This window comes from Pan troglodytes, chromosome X, assembly GCF_028858775.2.
Source record: "Pan troglodytes isolate AG18354 chromosome X, NHGRI_mPanTro3-v2.0_pri, whole genome shotgun sequence".
Taxonomy (NCBI): domain Eukaryota; kingdom Metazoa; phylum Chordata; class Mammalia; order Primates; family Hominidae; genus Pan; species Pan troglodytes.
The window spans coordinates 10,686,704-10,711,820 of NC_072421.2; the positions used below are offsets into that span (position 1 = coordinate 10,686,704).

General features: G+C 46.8%; 1 protein-coding gene across 2 annotated transcripts in view; it reads left to right on the forward strand.

Annotated features, from left to right (window-relative positions):
- Positions 1-25,117, forward strand: part of WWC3 (WWC family member 3) — a 129,128-nt gene that overhangs the window by 79,922 nt on the left and 24,089 nt on the right. For both annotated transcript variants that reach the window (XM_016943328.4, XM_016943327.4), the window contains exons 8-11: positions 3,230-3,303; positions 14,535-14,777; positions 21,111-21,200; positions 21,885-22,450. In XM_016943328.4, the coding sequence (XP_016798817.2) occupies positions 3,230-3,303; positions 14,535-14,777; positions 21,111-21,200; positions 21,885-22,450 (973 nt within the window). The remainder of the gene's footprint in view (positions 1-3,229; positions 3,304-14,534; positions 14,778-21,110; positions 21,201-21,884; positions 22,451-25,117) is intronic.

Consider the following 25,117-nt stretch of genomic DNA (forward strand, 5'->3'; position numbering starts at 1 on the left):
TTAGCAACTAGTGCCTCTTCGAGTGGAGTATAATGTAGGAAATCACGGCCCTTTATGTCTTGGGTGTCCTGGAACAGTCCTATTTTCAAATTTGCCCGCGTTGTTCCAAACGTACACTTGGCCGTTTTTGACTAGGCATCTTCTTTGGATGAAAGAATATGGTCGCCATCTGTAACACACAGAGGAGAATCTGTAATTGAAAAATGTTTGGCATTTTTGCGTAAAGATTTTGGAGCGAGAGAAGGAAACAAGTGTAAGACTCATTGAATTCGTGAATAATTCATTGCTGCTTATTGTAAGGTTAGAATTAGAATTTAGTTTGAGAGAAACAGTTAAGATAGAAGGTTCTCCAGTGATTTAGGTCAACCCTTCTCAAAATGTCAGGTGAGGAGTGGTGGCTGGTTATGCTACTTGAGCAGTCACTGCTCATTGTTGATAAGCTCCTGAAGTTTACCGGGGCTGACCCTAGGTCAGCAATCTCATAGCTGTTATCTCAGTTTAAGTAGTTGTTCCCATCCTGTGTGATGTGCAGGAGACTGAGATGCCAGGTTACCTAAGGTCTTGTAGCTGAGGAGAGGCAGGTCTGGTTTTGAAACACTTCTCATCCCTAAACCCCTGTACTTTCTAAGAAACCACATCATGTTATAGAAAAATAGATCAAAAGGCTATGACTGTATTAGCTAACCATTGCTGCATAACAGATTTCCCTAAAACCTAGCCTCTTACAACAACACTCCTTTATTATCTCATGCTTGATGTGGTCCAGGAGACTGGGCTGGGTCTTCTGCTCCAGGGTCTCTCAGGAACCTGCAGTCAAGGTGTCAGCCAGGGCTGTGGTCTCATCCAAAAGCTCACCTGGGGGAGGAGCCACTCTTAAGCTCATGTGATTGTTGGCAGGATTCAGTTCCTCACAGGTTGCTGGACTGAGGGCTTCAGTTCCTTGCCACATGGGCCGCTCCAGCACGGCAGCCTGCTTCGTCAAAGTGTACCAGCTGAGAGAGTCTGCTAGCAAGATGGAAGTCACAGTCTTTTGTAACCTATTCACAGAAATGACTTCCCATCACCTTTGTTCTGTTCTATTGGTTAGAGTCAAGTTATAGACCCAGTTTATTCTCAGGGGGAGGGAATTTCACACGGGGAGAATCCCAGGAGGTGTTGGTCATTAGGGGCCTTCTTAGAAGTCTGCCTACCTCACTTTGTGCTTGTGTTGAGTCTGTTTTGTGGGGTGGATATTGCTGTATGTCAGATGTGCTTTTTGAGACTGGAGATTTGCAGCCACAGGGTTGCACACGCTGTAGCGCTGCATAGGAACTCTGAAGCAGGAGTCTCTTGGATCCATTTGGCTGTCTTTTCTTTTCACTAAAATGTCCATTTAATTCTCAAAGAAGAGTACAGAAACAAAGCTTAGAGAGAGGTGCATACGGCTTTGAGAAGAGGTTTGAGAGATGATGTTTACTGATCTTGATGAGTTGATTGCAGGGTCACTAATAAAGAGGGGACTGAAATGGCAAGTAGCTCATCTCCACTGTGGACAGCTTTTGGAGCTGTGGCACTGCCACTTAAATATATTTATACTGAGGAAGCTGGAGAGGAGCATTGGATGAGGCCGTTTAAACATGTATAATTGTGGCCAGGCACAGTGGCTCATGCTTGTAATCCTAGCACTTTGGGAGGCTGAGGTGGCCAGAGGTGGCCAGATTGCTTGAGCCCATGAGTTGAAGACCAGTCTGGGCAACATGGCTGGGCAACCACCTGGGCGTGGTGGCTCATGCCTGTAGTCCCAGCTACTTGGGAGGCTGAGGCAGGAGGATCGCTTGAGCCAAAGGGGTTGAGGCTGCAGTGAGCTGTGATTGTGCCACTGCACTCTAGTCTGAGCAATAGTGCGAGACCCTGTCTCAAAAAAAGAAACCATGAACAATTGTCATTCTGGTTGGAGAATGCTCAGTCCCTTGTAAGGCACTTTTTCATCTTGCCATTCAAGGCAATAAATTTGCAAAGACATTTTTCATCAACATAGATCAAAACTCGTGTCGATAAATTCACTGCTAATCATTCAAGTTGAATATTTTCAGATACTTGTTGATGGGAAGTTATTTCAAAAATGTAAAGACTTGGTGGCCATAATATGTGATCTAGTAAGGTCAGATCAACAGATGGAGCTGATTTATTGAAACTGGAGTTGTGTGAATATTTGCAGGAATGAGGAACCAACCAAAATGTACTACAGTTACTTCCTGTACATGTCTTTTTTTGTTTTGTGTAGGATTTTATTGTCATCAATGTAACTGGTACAAAAATATTTAAGTACATCTACTCGTCACAGAGCACCGCATTTAGGCTAACTCTATATTGGTACTCCCCGAGCTCTGGCTTTTTGAGACCTTGCTTGCTTTCCTTTTGCCCTTGGTTCTTTTTTTTTTTTTTTTTTTTTGAGACGGAGTCTTGCTCTGTCGCCCAGGCTGAAGTGCAGTGGCTCAGTCTCGGCTCACTGCAAGCTCCGCCTCCTGGGTTCATGCCATTCTCCTGCCTCAGCCTCCCGAGTAGCTGCGACTACAGGCGCCTGCCACTACGCCCGGCTAATTTTTTGTATTTTTAGTAGAGGCGGGGTTTCACTGTGTTAGCCAGGATGGTCTCGATCTCCTGACCTCGTAATCCGCCCGCCTCAGACTCCCAAAGTGCTGGGATTACAGGCGTGAGCCACCGTGCCCGGCTTGCCCTTGGTTCTTTAACACACCTCGTGGCATCAGAAGGCGTCCACCAGCCCATCCGTCACACAGCTAGTCCAGCTTCCTCAGACCGTGGGGCTTCTGAGTAGAACATCATTATTTTACGTTTACTGAGGAATTAGAGAATGTACTGCACAAAATGGGGTGACTGGTTTTTGCCTTTGTATCAACTTTTACTAAGTCATTTCCTACTTCTTTTAAAACCTAATTTGTGGTTGTTGTTTGGAATTACAGAATAGATAGATATGCTGCTGCTGTAAAAAAAACAAAAAACCCTACCAGTTTAGGCAAGCAAGAGTCTTCCCTTCCCCCTCCCCCCTCCCCAGCCAGGGGTGGCCACAAAGGGTTGTTCAGTGTTTCCTTCCAGACCTTGCACAGATCGAAAGTGAAAGAGATGAAGAATATTTCTCATTGCTGCCGAAAGTTTAAGTGAAGTTGCTATTTTGGAAATATGTTTTTAATATGCGTTTCCTTTCTTTTTTTCTCTCTTCTGTTCCGGAAAGTTTGTCTTTGATGATAAAACAAGACTTGTAGACCGAGTCAGACTTAATTGGCAATATGAAGAAGCCAGAAAGAGGTAAGAAGCACTTTTTTCCAACCTCGCCTTCTGCTTGCTTACTTACTTTCTCCTGTGGAAGGAAGCGTGGCATAGTTCCTGTGTGTGATTGGTCACGTCTCATCGGAGAACAGCGTTTGATAGAATACCAAGTCAAGGATCTTCATTTACGTGTAGCTTAATACATACATATGACAACATTTCAAGTGCATTTAAAATGTGAAATTTGCAATATTACAAACAGTTATACAGACGTGATTCCATAAGAATAGAAACTTTTTTGGCTTCGTCATCCCCGGTAGTTCAGAACCTCTACCCCTCCTTCCCTTCCCTCCTTCCAATAGACGAGCATCAGTTCCAGAGGGTATCATAAGTGAAACCACTTGATCTTTTATATGTGTGGCTTCTAACTCCATAAGCTAATGGGCAAAGCCATGTATCTTGGTTATAAGACATTCAATAAGCATTAGGTCAATAGGTGAGCAGTACCTAATTGATTTCATTCCATTTATGTTGTCCTGTGTCATAAACCATTGGCCTCCTGCAAATTGCAGCTTGACCCACTTTGTGCACTTGTGTTTCTCTTTCCTCACTTCCCTCCCTCCCTTCCAGTCTTCATCCTCTGACACGGACAAAGATGAGAGGCTTCCGGACCCTCGCATGGCATAGTATTTTAGGGCGCCACGTGTCTCCTCACCTGCGCAGGGCTCCCGTTTTCAATATTCTTCTCCTCTCTGACTTTTGTATTCTCTTTTTAGAGACTTTCTCTAGTTTGTGCCTTCTGGAAAGAGTCTTAAAGCCAAATTATTTCCAAATAAGTGCTTCAGAAGAGTATCAAGCATATCTTTTTTAAAAAGTTACTTGAGTCACAAATGAAATATTATCATGGGGGGCGGGGAGAGCAGAATAGCAGAATGTCGGGTGGGGTGAGGGAGTTCTTTCTGGAAGCTAAACAGTTAGGCCTGCTCAGCACACTGTACCATTCATGGATGTCTGGAAAGCTACTTTGTTGGCTTTTTAAAAAATGTAAAAATAGCAACAAAAGCACATCATATGATTCAGTGCTCCAGGGCCAACTTAAACGGACATGGGCCTTCTGTTTTCTAGGAGGTTTTCTAACCAGTGCCTCTTGGCTTTTTAGGATGGACTCGTGGTGGGCTTTAAATTTCCCCACAGAACAGTGCCAAGTTCTTTTGGCAATACCAGTTGTTTGTGTGGTGATTCTTCATTATCATGCATATTCCTTCTCTGTAGCCTGCCACAGTTTGTGAGGAGCGATTGTCTCTTCTGAGTATTCGTCTGCTCTTGCCTGTTTCTGGTGAAACCGCGGAGTGTGGGTGCTGGAATTTGCTGTGCTGGATTAAACGCAGCAAATAGATTGTTGCTACACTTAGGAACATGATTGTTACGTGTTTGGTTGTGACATTTACCAAACATTGCAAGTGATTTCTTTGTTTTCTAGAGATGGTACCAGTATATGGTGAGTAACCTTCTAAATGTTGGGATAATACATTTGGGTGAAAAGTCGAGTATTTAAGAAAATTATTCAAGGGGCAGGCATGGTACTTCTTCATCAGTTCTTTTGAATAAAATACCATATTATTTCAAGATGGCCAGAACCTTGTTAGGAAACGCACCACAGCTACAGAGGAAGGTCCACCTTCCACTGACAGTAGCGGCATGTCAGAAGTGCCTCTGTGGGCTGTGTTGGAGCATTTAAAAATCAGAGATTTCTTTTAAACTCCACCTGGGTGGGCCTGCACAGGTGCTGCCTGTCCTTTTCCCACTAGCATAGTGGGGCTCCACACAGGGAGCAAGGCCTTCACCCTCCAGGAGACCTCCAGCAGTGTCTGCAGACATGTTTAGGTGTCCCAACTCTAGGGCAGGGGCCAGGGAGGCTGCTTGACATCCTGTTGTGCACAGGATGGCCCCCGCAGCAAAGACTTACCCGGCTCAGCATGGCCGCGGTGCCAAGGTCCAGAAACCTCCCCCTGGGGCTTCTTCCTGTCTTGCTCCTGAATCTTCACGATGCATGGACAAGGGGCCTACATGAGCAGGTCGCCTGCTGACTCACAGGCATCAGCCTGCTCCCCACTCACCCTGCTCCAGCCAATCGGCCCCTTGATGTTCCTCAGATGTGCAAGCACGCCTGCACTGAGCAGCCCCTCGGGCCTCCCACCGGGCCTCAGTCCCACCGAGCCAACTCCTGACCTAGCATCTGCAGCTGGCAGAATGATGGTCCGTCAAGGTGTCTGCATCCTGATCTCCACAGCCTGTGAAGATGTGGCTTTCCATGGCAAAAGGGACTTCGTGGATGTAATTAAATTAGGGATCCTGAGATGATGGGGAAATGAGCCTATATGATCCAGGTGGGCTCAGTGTCATCACAAGGGTCCTCATAAGAGAGAGACAGGACGGTCAGCAGTAGAGAAGGAGATGTGAGGTTGGAATCAGAGATCAGAATAGTGTGGGGCCAGGAGCCAAGGAGCACGGGCAGCCCCTAGAAGCTGGAAGGTGCAAAGAAACAGATTTTCCCCTGGAACCTCCAGAAAGAACGCAGCCCTGTAGACCCATTTTCGACTTCTGCCCTCTAGAACTGTAAGGGAATAATAGGTGTTGCTTTAAGCCATTAAGCTTGTGGTAATTTGGGGCAGAAAATAGCAAACTCATACAGTGCCCTTGGCCTGTTCTGTCTTCTCTGTCTGGAATGGGGTGGCTTTTCTCCAAATTGTCACATGACCTCTCCTTTTGATCACCTTGTTAAGAGAGGTTTCCTTGACCATCCTGAATAAAACCTCACCACCCTGTCCTCACCCCGGTCCCCCTGATTGGCTGAGCAAATGTTATTACCTAACCAGTGTTTACTTTTCTTACTGCCTGTCTCTCCCTGTGAAAACGTAAATAACCCTCATGAGTGCAGGGATTGTAGGTCATTGCTGTAAGCCCAGCAGCTACATACTTGGTGAATATTTATTGAATGAGTAAATGAGGGTCCCGTGTGGTTGCATTTGCTATTTGGCCTTTGCCCCTGGGACGGGGCAAGCCAGGGCAGTCCCGGGGCCAGGTCAGCTCCAGGCCAACTGCTCTGCTCCTGGGTCCCTTCCTCAAACCTCCATCCAGGTGTGAGCCTTGGGGTCTCTCACCTTGACTTGAGAAGGGAAAGGGCTTCAAGACATGGGTGCCTTTAGGGATCTGAGGTAGGCAAGGAACTGTCTCTCCCTTTCAAGGACTATGTTCAAGGTGTGATACGTCAACACACCGAGCTAGAGTAACAGTTCTGGACCTTCATGGACATTCAAAAGGGCTACTAGCCTTTGAACTCCATAATTAATCCTCTCCTTGGGGGTTGGAGAAAATGGCATTGGAGTTGGGTCCTGAAGGAGTGCTGGGATTCCAATCGCTGTCCATTGGGGATGGGCTTTCTCAGGTAAGAGTGGGGGTCAGGAGTGGGGGTAAGGTGTCACTCTGCAGCAGCTGGACTGGCCTGGAATTGCAGAGCAAAGGCCAGCCAGGCTGGAATGGAGGATGCATGAGCAGGGAGGCAGGCCACGGCATGGGGGCCACGATGCCCTGAAGAGGGGTCAGAATTGCTGGGCATGCTGGGACGTTTGAGTTGGAAAGATTAAGTGTGAGCCATTCAGATGGTGGTATGTGGAGGAGGGCCATTTGAGGAACCCAGATGGCATAGAGATGAAGTCACCGAGCAGCTGGGCTCACCTTGGGAGATGGAACACAGGGAGAAAAGAGGAGATGCCAGGACTGAGCCTGAGGAAGTCCAATCAAAGGCCTGGCGAGGACGAGACTGGCCAGAGGGGTGTAGTAAAAGGTCCGAGAGGGGATGGCTGGGGCTGGAGGAAACAAGAAGAGGAAGTACACCTGAGAAGACACTTATGTCCACGGGCCCAGTGGCTGTGAAGGAACGAAAAGGGAGTGGTACCATTGGCCGACAGGCAGGCCTCTGCTTCCCAAGCCCAGCCTGAGGTGTCCTTAGTCCACAGTGCATGGGAAAAAGGAGGGCCAGCGGCAGGTGTTCCTAAAGCCAACTCGCTGCTTTCCAGTCAAAGAAGCCTCTCATTCTCAGTGATACATACATACGTACATACATACATACATATAAATATATATAATTAATATATGTTTTATATATATTTAATACATATATATTTTTATATATTATATTTATAATATGTGTTTAATATACATTTTTTCATATATATTTTTTTCTGTTAAAACATCTTTCTCTTAATTAACTAATGATGATCATTGATGTGAATTGGTTTTTTCCAAAAGTCTTTACTTGGCAAAATAACAAGCTGGCAGTCCTAAATTGTTGCCGTCAGCACATCCCCTTTCTTAAATTGGACTGGCCTGGGGGAAGTGTGACAGAGATGGTGTTCTCCCTGGAATTAAAGGAGGAGGATGACCCTAAACAGGGTTTCCAGAGGCTCACAGTAAAGTGGAGGGCCATTTGAAAGGCAGATCTTGGTTTTGACCATGAGTTTGGTGTTTTCAGTGGACTTGAAGCTGCTTAGAAACATCCATGAAGTGTTCTTGTCGGTGGAGTCCGCAGTGGAGATTGCAGTTTGCTGAGTCATTGATTGCAGCTCCCTCCGGGCTCTGGTTCCTAGATGCGGCGGTGCACGTCTCCAGTCCCCTTGGTGTGATTGTTTCTGCCTCCAGTCATTCCACATTGGTTACTGTAGCTAAGGCTTGACCAGTAAGTGCATGCCTGCCATGTGAACTACTCAGCTGTAGGTCACATAACCCTTAGCAGCCTGGGCAAGGCCCTAGACTTTACATACCTTGTAGCGTTGTCAGGATAGTCTTGGCTCCCTTCTGCCCCATCCCTGTAGACAGACGGAAGGCTAGGAAGGGTTGATGTTATCAGGTCTCCCCAGCACCAGATGAGCGATTTCATTACAATGGTGTTTTCCGAGTGTTCTGATGGACTGCCTCTAAGTGAGGCACGAGAGTAGAACGATATAGACTTGGGGAGAGAGCAGTGGCCAGTGGTTCTCTGGCAAGAACTCAACATTAACATTCCAGGAGCCAGGTGCTGAGTACCACAGGCAAAGCATGGTGGCTTTGAGGTCCCGTCCATGGTCTCTTCCTCGGCCCCCTTGATCAGGCTGGGAGATAATGTCTCTGATATCCCTGTGAGCGTCCCTGGAGAAGTGGTGTGCCATGAGCAGGAAGGCATCATGTACCCCCATCAACCCACCAAAGCATGAAAAAGAACACGTTGCTCTTAGTGGCAGTGTTAGCAAAGAATAATGCGTTCTTCCCTGCTCCCTCATTCCAAGCCTAAGGGACATCATGTGCCCTTTCCTCTTGCCCAGGTGAACTTCTATTAGATTAGTGCCACAATTCAGTGTCGTCTTTTCGTTCCGCTACTTCGCCCTTGGACATTAATCTCCCAGCTCTCATTCCTGAAATCATTTCACCCTGCAAGCTTACCTTCCCTACTGTATTAGGTTCTGCAGAGAAACAGAACCAACAAGAGTAGGGGTAGGGAAGAGAAGGGAGAGAGATTATTTTATTATAGGAATTGGCTCGCGCAATTATGGAGGCCAGGAAGTCCCACCATCTGCAAGCCGGAGACCCAGGAAAGCCAGTGGTCTCATTCAGTCCAAGTCTGAAGGCCTGAGAACTGGGGGTGGGGTGGGGTGTGGAGTGGGGTGGGTGGGTGGTCATAGTGTAAGTCCCAGAGTCTGAAGGCCTGAGAACCAGGAGCTTTGGGGTCTGAGGGCAGAAGGTGGATGTCCCAGCTCAAGAAGACAGACAGAATTCACCCTTCCTCCACCCTTTTGCTCTATTCAGTCCCTCAATGAATTGGATGGTGCCCACCCACATTGGTGAGGGTAGATCTTCTTTGCTCAGTCCACTGATTCAAATGCTTATCTCTTCCAGAAATTCCTTCCCAGACACACTCAGAGATAATGTTTTTACCAGCTATCTGGGCAAGCTTTAGCCCAGGCAACTTGACACACAAAGTAAACCATCATGTATATCCTCTGTAGAACCTCCTGTGCTTTGCCACTTCTGAACAGTGGAGGATTTTATGCCTTAGGCATTTTGGAGGTCTTTCCTTGCACATATATATTTGAGATTATTTTTAAGATGTGGGAAATTGTCAAAAATGCCGAATTCTGGACAATGAGGGATTTCATATATATATATATATATATACATTCAGATTTTTTTTCTTTCCTTTTTTTTTTTTTTTTTTTTTGAAGGCAGGGTCTCGCTCTGTCACCCAGGCTGGAGTGCTGGAGTACAGTGGCGTGATCTTGACTCACTACAACCTCCGCCTCCTGGGTTTAAGCGATTCTTGTGTCTCAGCCTCCTGAGTAGCTGGGATTACAGGCACGTGCCACCATGCCTGGCTAATTTTTGTATTTTTAGTAGAGACGGGGTTTCACCATGTTGGCCAAGGCTGGTCTCGAACTCCTGACCTCAAGTGATCCACCCACCTCAGCCTTCCAAAGTACTGGGATTACAGGTGTGAGCCACCCCACTCAGCTGGATTTCATATATATTCAGATTTAAAGGAAGTTTGTGGAAGTGGAACTCATAATTCTGAGTGGTGGTGTGATTTCTAGAGAATTCTCTGGCCAAACGACCACTATCATGATGACTAGTTTTGTGTTTTTAACTGTGGGTCCTGTGAAGCGTACCAAAAGGACTGCTTGCACCTTGCCTCAGGAGCGCCTCTTCGGATTCCCAAGGCAGACCTAATGATAGGAATATTCACACTATTGATTTTAACATTTCAGAAATTTTAAAAGTGAAGTTGAAAGAGCAAGTCTTCTTGAAGCAATCCCAATGACGCAGATGGCTCCTTATTTTTAACTTAAGGGCGCTTGTTCCAGAACTGTGCACAAACTGTAGCTGTTACCATAGAAACACTCTCAGTCCAGATAGGAACAAAACATTCGGTCCATCCAGTTTCTCTGCCTCTTAGTTTTTGTTGCCAGGATCAGTCCTGCTGTTCATCAGTTGTCGAGGATCAGTGTAGTGTTATGATTCCAGTTGAATTTGATCAATCACTTGGATTTTTTCATTTCTCAAATGACTTCCTATCTGGGTTTTAGGGGTGGGGCACAGTTGTGAGAAATAAGGAAAAGCATCTTTGCCACTGTGGCTCTGTCTTCCCTATTCTGGTCAACACGAAGAAGCCTGTAGACTCACTGCTTTTTATTTGATGAAGTTGCTCTCTGAAGATCTGTCTGTTGCAAAGGGAGAAGATGTCAGGGCTGGGAAGCTGAGGACGGGGTGAGATATTGGTGTATTAGTAGACCTTTCTTATCCCACATATTCTAGATTCAGACTTCTCAAACTTCTGACATAAAGAGTTGAGTAGAATGGACGCTGGTTTAGTTCAATCAGCTGAAGTGATTTCATTGTCCATCTGACTTACATCTCAGCTGTTTTCTTTAACCTTTGCTTTTTATTTAAATGGGTATTTACAACAAGAAAACTAAGAGAAAATGTAGGGAGTATCGAACCTGTAGCCGTAATTGCAATCTGAAGGTATGAGGCTCTAAGCTGACCCCGCGTCCTGGAATGTGCCATTGGGATCCCTCACGACTCATCACCATGGGATAGGACCGTGGGCTGTCCAGAGTTCTGCTTGCTATTCCAGAAAGCAACAGGATTTTAGGAACATGAGAAATGATATTGTAGACTGCAGATTTTTGGTATAAATTCAAATAATTAGGGATTATTCTTGATATGCCTCAGAACTTTTTATTATTGAAAGTGCACTGTTTTCCTATAAAAATGCAAATCGTATTTAAGATTTTCATGTGAATTGTGAGAGTCTAAATAGTTTCTGCGGCATAAATGCATGGTTTAATGGTGCCTGGGTTGTAACAGAAAAGTGTTTGGGCAAAAATCATAAGGGAAAAATGATTCATATTTTATGTCTGTCTACATTAGACCTGCTCAGGGAATAGAATTTGGGAAACACATAATAAATAAGAAACCTGCATGCTTGATTGAACATTTGCTTTCTTCACTATCAGGACACGGGGACATATATTTTAAGGCTTTTAAAGGCATTTGGGAGAGATTTTATATAGGCCATAAAATGCATTACCCCTCAAAAATAAAAATCACTGAAGAATATAGTTGGCTCACAGAAAAAAAAAATCCTCTCTAATTTTAAGCTGCTATTAGTTCTCTTTACAAAAAACTCGGGAAAGTTATTTTGTTTTGCAAACTTTAACCATGACCTTGCTTTACTTCCATGTATTTAATTTCACTGAAATGATATTTCAAAGAAAAGCCTTTCTGGAAATTGTTTTTCCTTTAATACCCAAAATTGGAACAACAGCACTCACAGGAGCGAGGCTCCAACCAGTGGATCAGCTGTTTGGCGTGGATGTAGAAGAAGGTGCATTGAAACTCAGTACATCTGTGTTTAGCCTTAGGCAGGAAGTCTGTTTCTTCAAGTAAACCTAACGTACTAAAGATACTCCCTGCAGATGGCTCGTTTCCGGCCCACGGCAAGGTAGACAAGTCATACGGTTTTAAAGGCAAAGCCGTCTTGTCTGTCTCATGGGGACATAAGAACAATCGATTGTTGAGGGAATCCTAGTGCTTTTGGCTTCCAGTACAGACAGACAGACAGATGTGCCTCTCTCGACCTTGCTGAAGCAGGCCCCAAATGTTCACACCTAGAACATGGGGACAAAGAAAGAAATTGAACTTTCCAATATGTTCCAGTTTCTTCTAGATTCATATATAGCTCTGAAATGAAGATGAGATTGTTTGCATTGTTGCATTGTTTTGAAATTTTATTATTAAACCCCACAATTGGAAGGCACAGAAATGTTTGCCTAGCATTCAGCACAGCCCAAACATTTCCAGATGGGTTGCAAGAAGTCAACCTCATCCAGATTTTGTTTCTGCTGGAGAGGTCGTCCCTTGCCGTTTGTCCTTGCATATTTTTCCTGCCAGCTGTGGGAAGTGACAGGACATGGTTTAATTTGGGCTGCTGTTCTGTTTCTTTATGCCTGCAGCAGACAGGTCTTTTGAAACTCACCCTTTGCCTCTCCTCCCTCCTGTAATTCATTTTTTTCCTCATTCTTTTTTTTCTGACAGTGCATATTACTTGAGATTTTCCTGGAAAGGTTGTGATTATCTGGAATTGGATCTTCCGCCACCTTCAACAGCTTGAATCCTTGTAGGCTAGCAGCTAACCTAGAGCTGGCAGACTCAAATGGAATCTTGATCTCTTCATATTTAAGGCTCAGAAAACTCAAAAGGAGTGTTCTGTAAAATACTTCTGTTTATATTATATGTATGATAATTAGTATGAGTATAAAATGGTCGGGCAAAATTCAGCTGGGCTCAGACTTTCCTGTGGATCAGATAAATGGAAATGAAAAAAAGTATGAGGACACAGATTTGCTGATTGTTCTTCATCTTTTATATTTATTTCTTAACTTGTCTTGGTCTACTGTAGAATGTTCCAGAAATGTCATTGGGTATAATGTCTGATTTAGCACTGACTTATTTGTGGGTTTGCTTGGAGTGTATTTTCCTTGGGCTTTGGATATATGACTGCCATAAATTTTAATTACACTAATTAGACGTAGGTGGATGCTTAAGCCCAGTTGGAGTCCTAGCCCTGTTCAGCTGCCTCTGTCATTAGTTTTTCTGGTGACATGGTTTGGCACCATCTTCCAACACGTTTTCCAGACATTAGTTTTAAGTTAGAAAATAACTTGTCTAATAAAGCTACTGACATTCAACTAGTGTCTTTACCTTGTTGAAGTGGACTTGAGTAAAATGCATACATTTAAACTGTAACTTGTGTACCCGTTTCTTTCCTTAACTGTGGGCTTTCAGATTCATTTGGTGGCTAGAGAGGGAGTCATGCCCGATCCTCATGAGTCCATGTGCTCGTGTCTAGTTTAGGTGGAGCCTGACTTGGCACAAGGCTGGGTGGCAGGTTTTAACATGTGTGGCAATGCTAGTCAATTGGGGATATCCACATGGCTCATAGTGTAGAGAAGTTTTCTGAGGTCTAGACCCAGCAGGTGGGAAGCCAGCCTTGGTTAGTGCCGTGGACCGCGGGCACAGGAGGAGGCAGTCTCAGGAGCACCTCTGCCCTGCATCTCCCTCGGAGGATATAGGGCCACGTGTGCCTGCCACTTCCCTGTTCTCACAGCTCTTTGTGATCTCAGAGAAGCCTTTGGATTTTGTTTTTGGGCGAGTATGCCAACTATGTCCTCCACAGCATGGGGTTCAGGTTGAGTTTGCCATTCCTAGTTTCTCCCTAGAAACATATCCCTGATCTTTAACCCTAAAGGGCTTAAAACATTCTACTCTTACTTTTAAAGGATGCTTTAAAAATACAGGCCACATCTGTTTCACTTAATCTGCATTCAACAGCACCTCATGACACAAAAAGTAATGCAGTCTGTTTGCCAAGCAAGCACTTGGAAATTTCGAGGCATGGAAACTGATAGGAGCCTCTGTTTTTCCACCTTGAGGATTGTTGCGCTTTGCATCCACCCAGATCATCTGTCACCAGCATCCATGCTCACAGGGCTGCCTCTCTTCCTCTCACATATTTGCAGGCGTGTTTGTTCACTGTTCAATGCACTCAGCTTTTGTCGAGTGCCCACTTGCTCTCTGCAAGGTGTTTTGAATTCATGTATGGCCAGGGGCTCTGGTGCAGGAAGGAGCACACAGAACCAGAAGACGCGGAGCATGGGGCTTCAAAGGTCTTTCCTTCAGGACGCCAGATGATGAGTGCATTTCTCCTTTGTTATTTTGCTAAAGCGGCTGACAGTGGTTAGACACAGCTGAGGAGGCGGGAGGCTGGCAGCACTTCTGGGGGTCCAGCATTGCTGTTTAGCTACTGATGAGGGTGGGCAGAAGAAACAAGCAGACTCCCTCCTGCTCTAGGACAGTTTCATGTAGGAAACCAGGAGTCTGAGCCGCCGAGTATGGGCATGTTGAGGGCTGCTGGCCTTTTTGTCAGTTCTTCGGAACAGGCACGATGGGGTTATTTTCATCTCGAATCTCAGGCTAAGGGAGCTTCAGGAAAAGACTTCTGCACCATTTTTTAGGACATTGTTTCCATATCCTTTTAAGTGTAAGGGTCACTTGGTGCAATCATTTCACTACTTATTTGGCAAAAGGAGTTTACAGAATCAGTGTGAGACGTGGAGAAGGTGTGAAGACGGCGTTTTCAGTCCGCCAATGTCCTTGTTTCCCCCCCGTCTCTCTTGCAGAGTCGCCAACATCCAGCAGCAGCTGGCCCGGCTTGACAATGAGTCCTGGCCAAGCACGGCCGAGGCTGACAGGGACCGGCTGCAGCTCATCAAGGAGAAGGAGGCCCTGCTGCAGGAGCTTCAGCTCATCATTGCACAGCGCCGCTCCGCGGGAGATGTGGCCCGGCTGGAGGAGGAGCGGGAGCGCCTGGAGGAGGAGCTGCGGCGTGCACGGGCCACCTCCGCACAGGGCGCCACGGAGAGGTGGGTCAGCGGGGACACAACCTCCAGTGGAAAGCCTGCTGGAAAAACTCCACGGGGTGGCTTGTGTGTGGCTGGAGGGTGTTCCTGATGATCGCTCAGAGCCTCTCCTGCCTGGATGTTCCCTGGCCTAGGAGGGGCATGCGGTGGGGGGCACTGCCTTCTGCTCCCTGGGTCTCTGGAGCCTCTGCTCCGAAGCAGGAGGTGATTGACAAGGGGGAAGGAGTGAGGGAAGATGGGTGACCTCCACCTCCGCCCACGCCCCACCCTTCCCGAAGTTGGTGCTTGGTGCTTTCACCTGCCTTTGTGGGACAGTGCCCTGAGCAGGCTGTGGTCCCGCTCCGGCCCGGGCAGCTCTGTTGCATGGGGGAAGAATTCCCTGTTCCTGACGTGGTGAGCATGGTGGGTATCCACCTACTGCTTTCCTCTCCGACTTTGATTTCTAGCCAGGAGAGCCTGCTCTTCTCTGGCATTGGGAAGCTGGCCACCTGTCGTGCGTCTGTCCTGAGGCTCCTTCACCACGCAGGACATGCAAAGCCAGAATAGTGGCTTTGGTATTCGGTGGCACTGAGTCGTTCAGCCTTTCCTCGTGTGCCGTGTGTCCTGGTTTCCATTTGCTGTGTGAGACTGCAGATTGTGTCAAAGGCTGGGCCTGCCTTCCACACTTAACGGCAGTTTCTCTGTGGCTATCAGCTGGGCTTTTGGAGAGCAGCCCCTCCCCCACGTGTTAAAGTCTTGCCCCCTTGAGCTCACATGAGCAGCTCCACAGAGACTCTAATAGATGCTTGCATGATTCGATCTGTTCAGATGCTCTTACTCCTTCTGTTTCATGATGGTTGTATTGTTGGGCGTCCTTTATGCTTGGATGTTCATGGGTGGCTTGGCACGAGGGGCTCACAGCAGCCTCAGGGAAGCGGTGGTGTTTGGAGAGTTGAGCTCAGAGTCCTAGGCAGGTGAATTTCATTTTGCCTGAGATGGTGGCATGCCCTGTCACCTCACCCGGAATCAACTGCGAGGAGAATCTGAATGTGAAAGAGCTCTTGCACGGCTGCGTTTGTTTTCAGCTAAACATTTCCTTCTGTTCCACCCCTGGTATTCTTGTATGTGTGTTCTGCATAGGAGGGCCTGGGAGTTCCTGTTGCTTCTCTGTGAAGGGGGGAGGACTTGGCCCCATAAATGTCGCCTGCATCTCAGGGCCCCACACCCACGCTCCTTTGACTGTGGCTGCTGTCACCATGTGGAAATCCAGCACACACGAGTGCTGTGGCCCCTGAGTACAAGTCTGCAGCCCTCCATGGAGCCAGTGTTAGCCCCGATGCCTGGGTTCAAGGGCGGGGACAGCAAAGCCGGACCAGCTTTGACTCACATGGGGGTCTCTCGTGAGACCAGCCCAGGTGCTGAGTCCTGGGACTCAGAGCCCTCGACCAGGACCTAATCGCCCCAAGCGTGTTTCCTGAATCTGCTGCTAAATGACCTTGGCCGGAAAAGCACATCCACATGTGCTAAGCACTTGCACGCACATCGCATGGGGGTGGGGCTCTTGTAGCTCTGGGCTTTCTGTGCCGGTACACGCAGGGCCCATTTCTCCATGCAACCTCCCTTCATTGGAGGGGTGTTTGCAGTTTGCAAGTATGAGGCCACATGGTAGGAGGCTTCCCCCAGCACAGGCTGGCAGCATTAGGAGACCCGGCGTGGGCCAGGTGCAGAGAGAGAGTGAGGTTGGTGCCTTAAGGCTGAGCCGTGCCAGCTGTAGAGCTGGGCCCAGTCTGCCTGTCTCACCTGCAGTGTCATCAGCAGCAAATGGGAGGTGTTTGCCGGGCTGGGGGTGTCATCCGGGGGAGAAAGAGAGAGATGCGCACCTCCTTCAGGCCTCCCGCCCCGGCAGATGATACGTGCGGCAGCCTCCCAGCTGCTCAGAGCCAGCATCTCTGGAGGGAGCTGGTGCACGTCTCCTGGGCTGAGGGAGCAGGCTTGAGGTGAAGGACACATACCCTAGATAATCTCTCGGATGGCTCATGTCAACGCTTGTGACATCCTTTGCTATTTTAGCTTGCTCATGTTAGTGTGTGGCAGGCATTTATACAAGATGCTGATGTTCAACAGAGAACCCCACGGCTCGATTACAAGATGCCTGCCATCCTGAGAAATTCTCTTTCCAAGGATGACTGCTTTTATTATAGGGGTGATTATAAAATGAAAGATCTATCAAAAAGCAAAAATTTGGTTCTGCTGAACCTGAAGTCATGTTTTCCTTTGTCATAATTTAATGACATCTTTACAATAAAGTACTTTATGTAAAGTAAATAAAGACAGTAAGTTAGACTTTATATTTTCTTAATCTGTTAGCTTACTTTCCTACTCCTTTTCATAGCAGTGGTAAATATTCTTTGAAGTTCGTTTCCTTTGAATTGGAGACACAAGGCTATGTGCTTTAGGAGTTGGGCCCTGGCCAGTTTTATGCCAGGAAACTGTATCCCCTTTTTTTGTTGTTGAAAAAATAAGTACAGAAGTCAGGCAAATGTCTAAGACTCTTATTTTAGCAGTTTATGTTCCAGCCAGTTTTTAGATGTCTCAGTTATTGCCAGCGTGGCCCCTGTTTGGTAAGAAAGTTACATTTTTAGTCATCTGCAACTTTCAGAATAACCAGCATAAAATTAGACTGCAAATGTGGGCAGTCATGGGCACTTGTGTGTGATCTTGTATCCAGATGCGCTGTCTCTTGCGTGCTCCGAAATGCACCTGTTTGTATAATGACAAATGTGTTGTATTGGATAGAAGGGGGGAATTTGATCTAAAACTTTTTTCACTACAGATAAAACAATCTGAAAATAAGTCATGACTAAAGACAGTCTAAAACCGAGCCGTACATATGAATGTATCTATATGTCATATGTGTGAAAACAGAGCTGGAATGTGCCGACGGATTTAGCGATGGGTTGGAAATTCTACCCTGGTCACTCAAGAGTGGAGCCAGTTTTCAGTAGGAACTCAATTTAGATTCTATTAATTTGGGATTTGAGCTAATAGAATTCAGGTTGGGTTAGAATTTCTGAAAAGCATTAAGAAAAAAGTTAGTAGCCTTGGACCGGGCTTGGGTAAATTCCCTACAACAAATTGCTTCCTGGAGCTGGTCACTGTTTGCCACTGGATACGCTCTGCTGGTGTCGTCTCTGCCCCTGGAGTCCTCTGTGACTTAATAGTGTCCCGGTGCTTGTGAGAGTGGGTTCCAAGTTACAGCTCCAAAGCCCAATGAGGGATGTATTTTGAACTCACTTTTAAACTCCCTTTGAAAACTCTCGGCTCTCCATCTTCTGAAAAAGATGGGGTTTTTGAGGATATCGCCCTGGATAAGCGTCAGATAGGATGTGAGTATCACAGAAAATTGGGGAAATGTTTTTCAGTAGTAAAAGAAATGCCTGTTTGTTGGTAATGTGCCTTGGCTTTAGGGTCAATCCAGCCTGACCGAACTTTGAGCTTGCGTAGCAGAGGCAAGCTACTTTATATGAGTTTCTTCATCTGTAAAGCAGGGATAGAATCCAAAGACCAGTAAGGAATGAGGCAGTGCATACAAAGCAGTGTGCCTTTCTATAAGCCCCTCAGTGGAACTTTTTTTTTTGAGATGAAGTCTCGCTCTGTCGCCCAGGCTGGAGTGCAGTGGCGCGATCTCGGCTCACTGCAAGCTCCGACTCTCGGGTTCATGCCATTCTCCTGCCTCAGCCTCCCGAGTAGCTGGGACTACAGGTGCCCGCCACCACGCCCGGCTAATTTTTTGTATTTTTAGTAGAGACGGGGTTTCACCGTGTTAGCCAGGATGGTCTCGATCTCCTGACCTCGTGATCTGCCCGCCTCGGCCTCCCAACGTGCTGGGATTACAGGCGTGAGCCACCACGCCTGGCCCCAGAATTGCTTTTTAAACGTTACTTTCATATGTACAAGCTATCAGAACATTTTCCTTAAAAATTAAAATATCATAGGTAACTGGAATCTTAGAACATTCTACTCAAGAGTTTATTACAGCTGTTCTCAAACATTTTGGTCTCAGAACCTCCTTCCAATGTTAAAATGCTGAGGCTCCCAAAGAGCTTTTGTTTGTGTTGGTTTTTTTAAAGTTCTTTTTTCTAACTGTTTTGTTTTGTTTTTCATTTTTCCCCACCCAGGGACCTATCAGTGTTTATGTGGATTTTTATCTGTCAGTATTTGCTAATTTAGAAGTTAGCGCTGGGAAATTTTTTAAATATTTATTTATTAAAGATAACAATAGGCTGGGCACAGTGGCTCATGCCTGTAATCCCAGAACTTTGGGAGGCCAAGGCAGGAGGATTACTTTAGTTCAGGAGTTCGAGACCAGCCTAGGCAACATGACAAAACCTCATCTTTACAAAAAATACAGAAGTTAGCTGGGTGTGGTGGCACATGCCTGTGGTCCCAGCTACTTGGGAGCCTAAGGTGGGAGGATGGCTTGAGCCCGGGAGGTGGAGGTTGCAGTGAGCTCTGATTGCACCACTGCACTCCAGCCTGCACAACAGAGCAAGGCCCCATCTCAATAAATAAAAAAAGACAATAAAAACCCTATTATGTGTTAATATTAGTAACATTTTTATGACTGATAACTTTTTTGAAACAAAAAACTATAGTGAGAAGAGTGGTATTATTTGCCCTTGCCATCCATCTCTTTAGCATCTGGCTTGCTAGAAGGCAGCTGCTTTGGCCATTGGTGCATTCGGCCTGTTGAGATAGGGTCATTTTGAGTGAACACGTGAAGACCATCTAGCTGCTTACCGATATGCCATTGGGAAAGAGGGGACCTCATAGGACCCCTGAAGGAGTTTTGGGGATCCGCCAGGGGTCTTTGGATCATGCTTTGGAAACCATTGGTTTCAATATATGATATTGAACTTGAAAGTGGGTTGTGTCGTGGCTCCATTTAGGACGATGCTTGTTACTCTCTTGCCAGCTGACCTCTGCATGGCACCATTTGGAATTTTGTTTGCATCAAGAGAAACAAAGGCTCATCAGAATTTATGGCATGTGGTTGAAACTTGTAAACAAACTCAGACTGGTTTGTCTTCCTTATCCTAAGTTGGTGGCGCATCTGTTTCCTTTATGGGTGATAGCAGCTCTTTGTCAATCACGTGTCATCTGCCGTACATTATTTTATCTATGCAGCATCAGTTCCCCGAGCTGGAGATTGTGGACTCCATTTTTACAGGTAATGAAACTAAGGGCTCAGAGAGGGTGAGACATTTGCCTAAGGCCACACAGCTTGTGAGTGACTGGCCAGGTGGGATTCTCTGAATCCCAGGCTGCTGTCAGACACTGTGTCTGGTTTCCTCTCACTCCCACCTAGCCAAGCTCTTTAAACCCCTTCGGCATGTCCCCTTCCCTGTTGGTGGAAAGAGGAAGGTATTAAAGGGGCCTACTGTGGCCACATGTCACAGTGTCATTTCCATTTGTAAACCAGGAGTGTTTCCTTCTAGAGGCAAACATATTTATTCATGGAGTTGTCCAACAACTGTGTATTGAGTGCCTATCCACGATAGGCTCGATTCTAGGCGGTGGGCTTACTGCAGTAGGAATAAATTTTATTCTACAGAATTACAAAGTAGAAAAAAGTAGAAGGAAGGAAAACAAAAATACCTCCAACCCCATGGCCTGGAGATGGCAACGGCTGCTGTTTTGTTTCATTTGCTTCTAATGTTTTAACTGTATAGATCTTAGAATTATATTTGTTCTTGTCTAGAAGATGGCCTAGTATGAGGGAATCTGATTTGTTCCAAGGAATTTCAACAGATGACTGCGTGCTCTGCGTTTGAGCTCATCTGCTAGTTATCTGTCCTTCTGCTCACTTACCACTCCTCCCATCCATCCAAGCAGCCATCCCCAGCCACCCACCCAGCCAGCCATCTAGCCACCCACCCAGCCACCCATCCAGCCACCCATCCAGCCACCCACCCAGCCACCTACCCAGCCAGCCATCCACCAACCCAGCCACCCATCCAGCCACCCACCCACCCATCCAGCCACCCACCCATCCAGCCACCCACCCACACATTGACCCATCCCTGTGCCCACTCCTCTTCTCACGCATCCCCTCCCCCGTGCACTGTGCGTGGCGCATCCACAGAGTAGCAGGCACTGCTCAGGGTGCCAGGGATGTATTTTTCAAACGGGACAAAAGCAGTCTCTGTGATCTTGGCCCTTGTGACCTGGGTGCTTTTAGAATGGGTGGTGATTGCAACCTAATTCAGCTGGAGGGAATTGATAGTGGAATGTCTTGTTCTGAAAATATTCTCCCTGTCTTTGAAATGTACTAATCGACTGTCTTCTTACCTACAGGATTCTGCTTCAGGAAAAAAGGAATTGTCTACTTCTGCAGCTGGAAGAAGCCACCCGCTTAACATCCTACCTCCAGTCCCAGTTAAAAAGGTAGGTTACTTTCAAAGAGAAAACTGTACTTGTTCATCATGTTCCAATGACTGGTACATGAACTTGTTTCTTGTAGCTTATTTTTCTCCTACTGGAGCTTGACCTGAAATGTTGTTAACACAGAATGGATACATTATATTTTTAACATGCTACTACTGTATGACTCAAGGAATATGGAGAGAACCACATTTGGCTTCAGGGTAAATAAGAGGCCTGAAGTCAGATGTATTCAAGGATTTTGTAACCTAATTAACAGTTTCAGAAGTGTACATCTATACACATGCGCATTTTTATTTTGGGTTTTTTTTAAAAGCATATGAATTTTTTAAGCTAGTAAGATTTGGCTGCTCAAGAATGGCCCTGCGCACATTCTTCAGCCCTTACCATATGGTAGAGTGCAATGTCAAGGGCCTCAGATGTGTCATTTTCTCAGATACTCCTCCTAACAATGCCCGAGGTGGGAACTGTTCTCACCCCAGCCCCAGTGAGCCCGTGGGAGCCCAGACGGGGTGAATGGCTTGACCAAGTGTACCTGGCTAATATGTGTTCCAGCCAGGACTGGGACTGGGACTTGGGCACGGGTCTCTGCTGTTGCCCACTGCTCTCTGCCACCCTTTCCGTGCTCACAGGGTGAGCAGGGGTGGCTGCCCTGCCATCTCAGATGGCCATGCTGTCTCATTTCAGCCTGTGTGCCAGCACCCTGACGGTGTCCTCGGGGAGCAGCCGCGGGTCTCTAGCCTCCAGCCGCGGGTCTCTGGCCTCCAGCCGGGGCTCCCTGAGCTCGGTCAGCTTCACGGACATCTACGGCCTCCCGCAGTATGAGAAGCCCGACGCTGAGGGCAGCCAGCTTCTACGCTTCGACCTCATTCCCTTCGACTCTCTGGGGCGAGATGCTCCCTTTTCAGAGCCCCCAGGCCCCTCGGGCTTCCACAAGCAGAGGCGGTCCCTGGACACGCCCCAGTCCCTGGCGTCGCTGTCCTCCCGCTCCTCGCTGTCCTCGCTGTCGCCCCCAAGCTCGCCCCTGGACACGCCCTTCCTCCCTGCCTCGCGGGACTCGCCGCTGGCGCAGCTGGCAGACAGCTGTGAGGGGCCAGGCCTGGGCGCCCTGGACAGACTGCGGGCACACGCCTCGGCTTTGGGGGACGAAGACTTACCAGGCATGGCGGCCCTTCAGCCACACGGGGTCCCCGGGGACGGGGAAGGGCCGCACGAGCGAGGACCCCCACCAGCCAGCGCTCCCGTGGGTGGAAGTAAGTGCGGATGCGGCCTCCTGCGGGGCGAGGGTTACCTGCAGGGCAGAAACTGTGGGGTCCGGAGTAAGGACGGCTGGCTTTCCAGGTCCATGGTGAGCTTTACGTTTAGGAATATTGATGTGATCGGGAAGAGCATACACCTGCTCTTTCTGATCTGTGTTGGGGAAAGATCATTGAAATTGACAAAGTTGTCTTTCCTAGGTATTTGGCTTGTTTTCAAAAAATACTTAATTGTTGAAAACTAGGGTAAGAACTACACAGGCTTCCACATTCAGAGGCTGCTGGAGATGGATTAGGGCCTTCATGACCTTTGCAGCGTGCGTGCCGAGATGGAACCGTCAGTGTGTGCCCGCCTGAGACCATTATGCCAACAGGTGTCTGGTTGTAGCTAGTGGAAATCTCGACTTCTTTTGTTGCTTTGACATCTCTTTATCTTTTATAGTTTTCATAGTTTTCAAGAACATAGGTCTATCAAATGTGGAAGTGAAAATAATTGTGTAATTTCAAAAGACATGCCTGTAAGTATCGGTCATTTCTACTGATTTGGTTTCTCTGGTGATTCTTCAAATGGAAAAACACGGAGCTCCGTGGAGCCTCATCCATTCAGTTGGTGTTGGTTCAGCTCCTCCTCGGAGCTGGGGTCTTTCAGCTTGTAGCCTGCGTGGAAGACCAAACTGCTATTGAAGGGAATATTGACCCCATGTGCTTTTCTCAGCCACCCATGGCAACTTTATCTTCCTTTGGTTTTAAAGAGGATCAAGAACAAGGTCTCCCGTTCCTGAAGTTCAGCCCATTTAATTGACTTTTATTTGCACAGCAAAAATGTTTTAAATGTTCCATTTAGGCAAACACTAGATAATTTGTACAGCATAGTGGATCTCAGCCAGGGGTGTTTTTGCGTCCTGCCCCTGGGGAACACTTGGCAATGTCTGGAAACATTTTTGGTTGTCACAACTAGGGGATGGGAGATGCTCCTGGCATCTGGCGAGTGTAGGCCAGGGATGCTGCTAAGCACCCTACCATGCACAGGGCAGCACCCCCTCCCCCTCAAGAATGGTCCAGCCCCAAATGTCAAGAGGGCTGAGGCTGAGAAACCCTAGTCACGTACTATGGAGTATTTATGCGGCAAGGGGTAGAAATAAAACTAGAGAGCAGAACCAGTGTGGTGTAGTGGAAACAGCTTCAAACTAGCAGCTGGGAGACCAGGCTTTTGTTCCCTGCCCTGTCCACTTCTAGCTGTGTGACCTTGAACACATACCTGGACTGAGTCTCACCTTTTCCACCCTTGAATGCAGTGATCTTTGTGACCCCTTCCATTCGCCACCATTCTGTTACCCAAGAGATAGATGGATTGGTAGATCAATAGATAGGTTGATCACTCTATAAAATAGTAGTCTGTTGGCACTTACGTGCGTAACCAGAGGCCATCATGTTCTGAGACTGCCCCAGGGCTTTTTGGCATCTCTATTTTGGTGTCTGCCCCTGTGTTTGCAAACACACTTTGGTATCCCCAGATGCATTGTTTCTGAAGTCCATATATGCAGGTATCCTTCATTAGCTTTGTTCCTCTTTATAACCACAGGTTGAGTGCTCCATGTTTATTCCGTTCAGTCAGAAAAGAAATATCCAATTAGGACTTCTTTCTTAGTCTCCCTCCTCTCTCCCACCACCTTCTCCTTAAGGGATTGAGATTCCAGAATGTCAGTCTAGTTAGGCATAAAATCTGCACAAGGCCCAAGGGCCACTTTGGGTCAGAGGAGAGACAGAGTGGGAGGGAGAAGCGCTGACTTAATTTCACATCCTGATTTCTTTATTTTTTCCTTTGCTTTCCGTGGCAGATGCTATAATGGTTGAAACTTCTTGGACTGGGAAGTATTTGCTTACGTGTGTAGACACTGCCATCTCGTGGTGGAGTCATATGTCATTCGTGATTATTTCTTGTATTATACTGCCATCTTGTGGCGGATTTGTATATGACATTGGTGATGAATTCTTGTATGGCACTGCCATCTGGTGGCGGATTCTTATATAACACCGCCGATAAATTCCTGACTGACACTGCCATCTGGTGGTAGATTCTTATATGACATCGGTGGTGGATTCTTGCATGACACTGCCGCCTAGCGGTAGCTTTTTATGATACTGCCATCTGGTGGTGGTTTTATATGTTACATATATTACATTGTTTCAAGGACACATATGTATTATGTTGTTCTAAGGACACGTTTATTTGTATCCTTAGAAACTTGAAATAGTTGACCCTGCTGGGTGTCCCCAGAGGGCCGGGTTGGGTAGCCAGCTTCAGGCATGGACACAGGGGGGCTCCTCGCCTCCCCTGCCCCATCATGTATCAGCTGTGCTGGGAACACTGCAGTCTAAGTTTGGCCCCCAGCAAGTCTTAGTAAGACAAAATTTTTGTAAGATAAAAATCAAAGTTGTCCAAACTTGCAAACCAGCCTCTGAATGATTTTTTCCTTGTGTTTTCAATCAATCGGAGGAAACAGAAGGCAGGTCGGAGGAGTGGGGCAATACACTGTGATCTTTCATACTATTTACGTTTTTGTTACAGTTTTGTCTTCCCTGGATTTTAAAAGTCAAATGTGTTATGATTATGAAATACTTAGCTATTTTCATCTACCCATTAGTATTTGCTAATCAAAACCC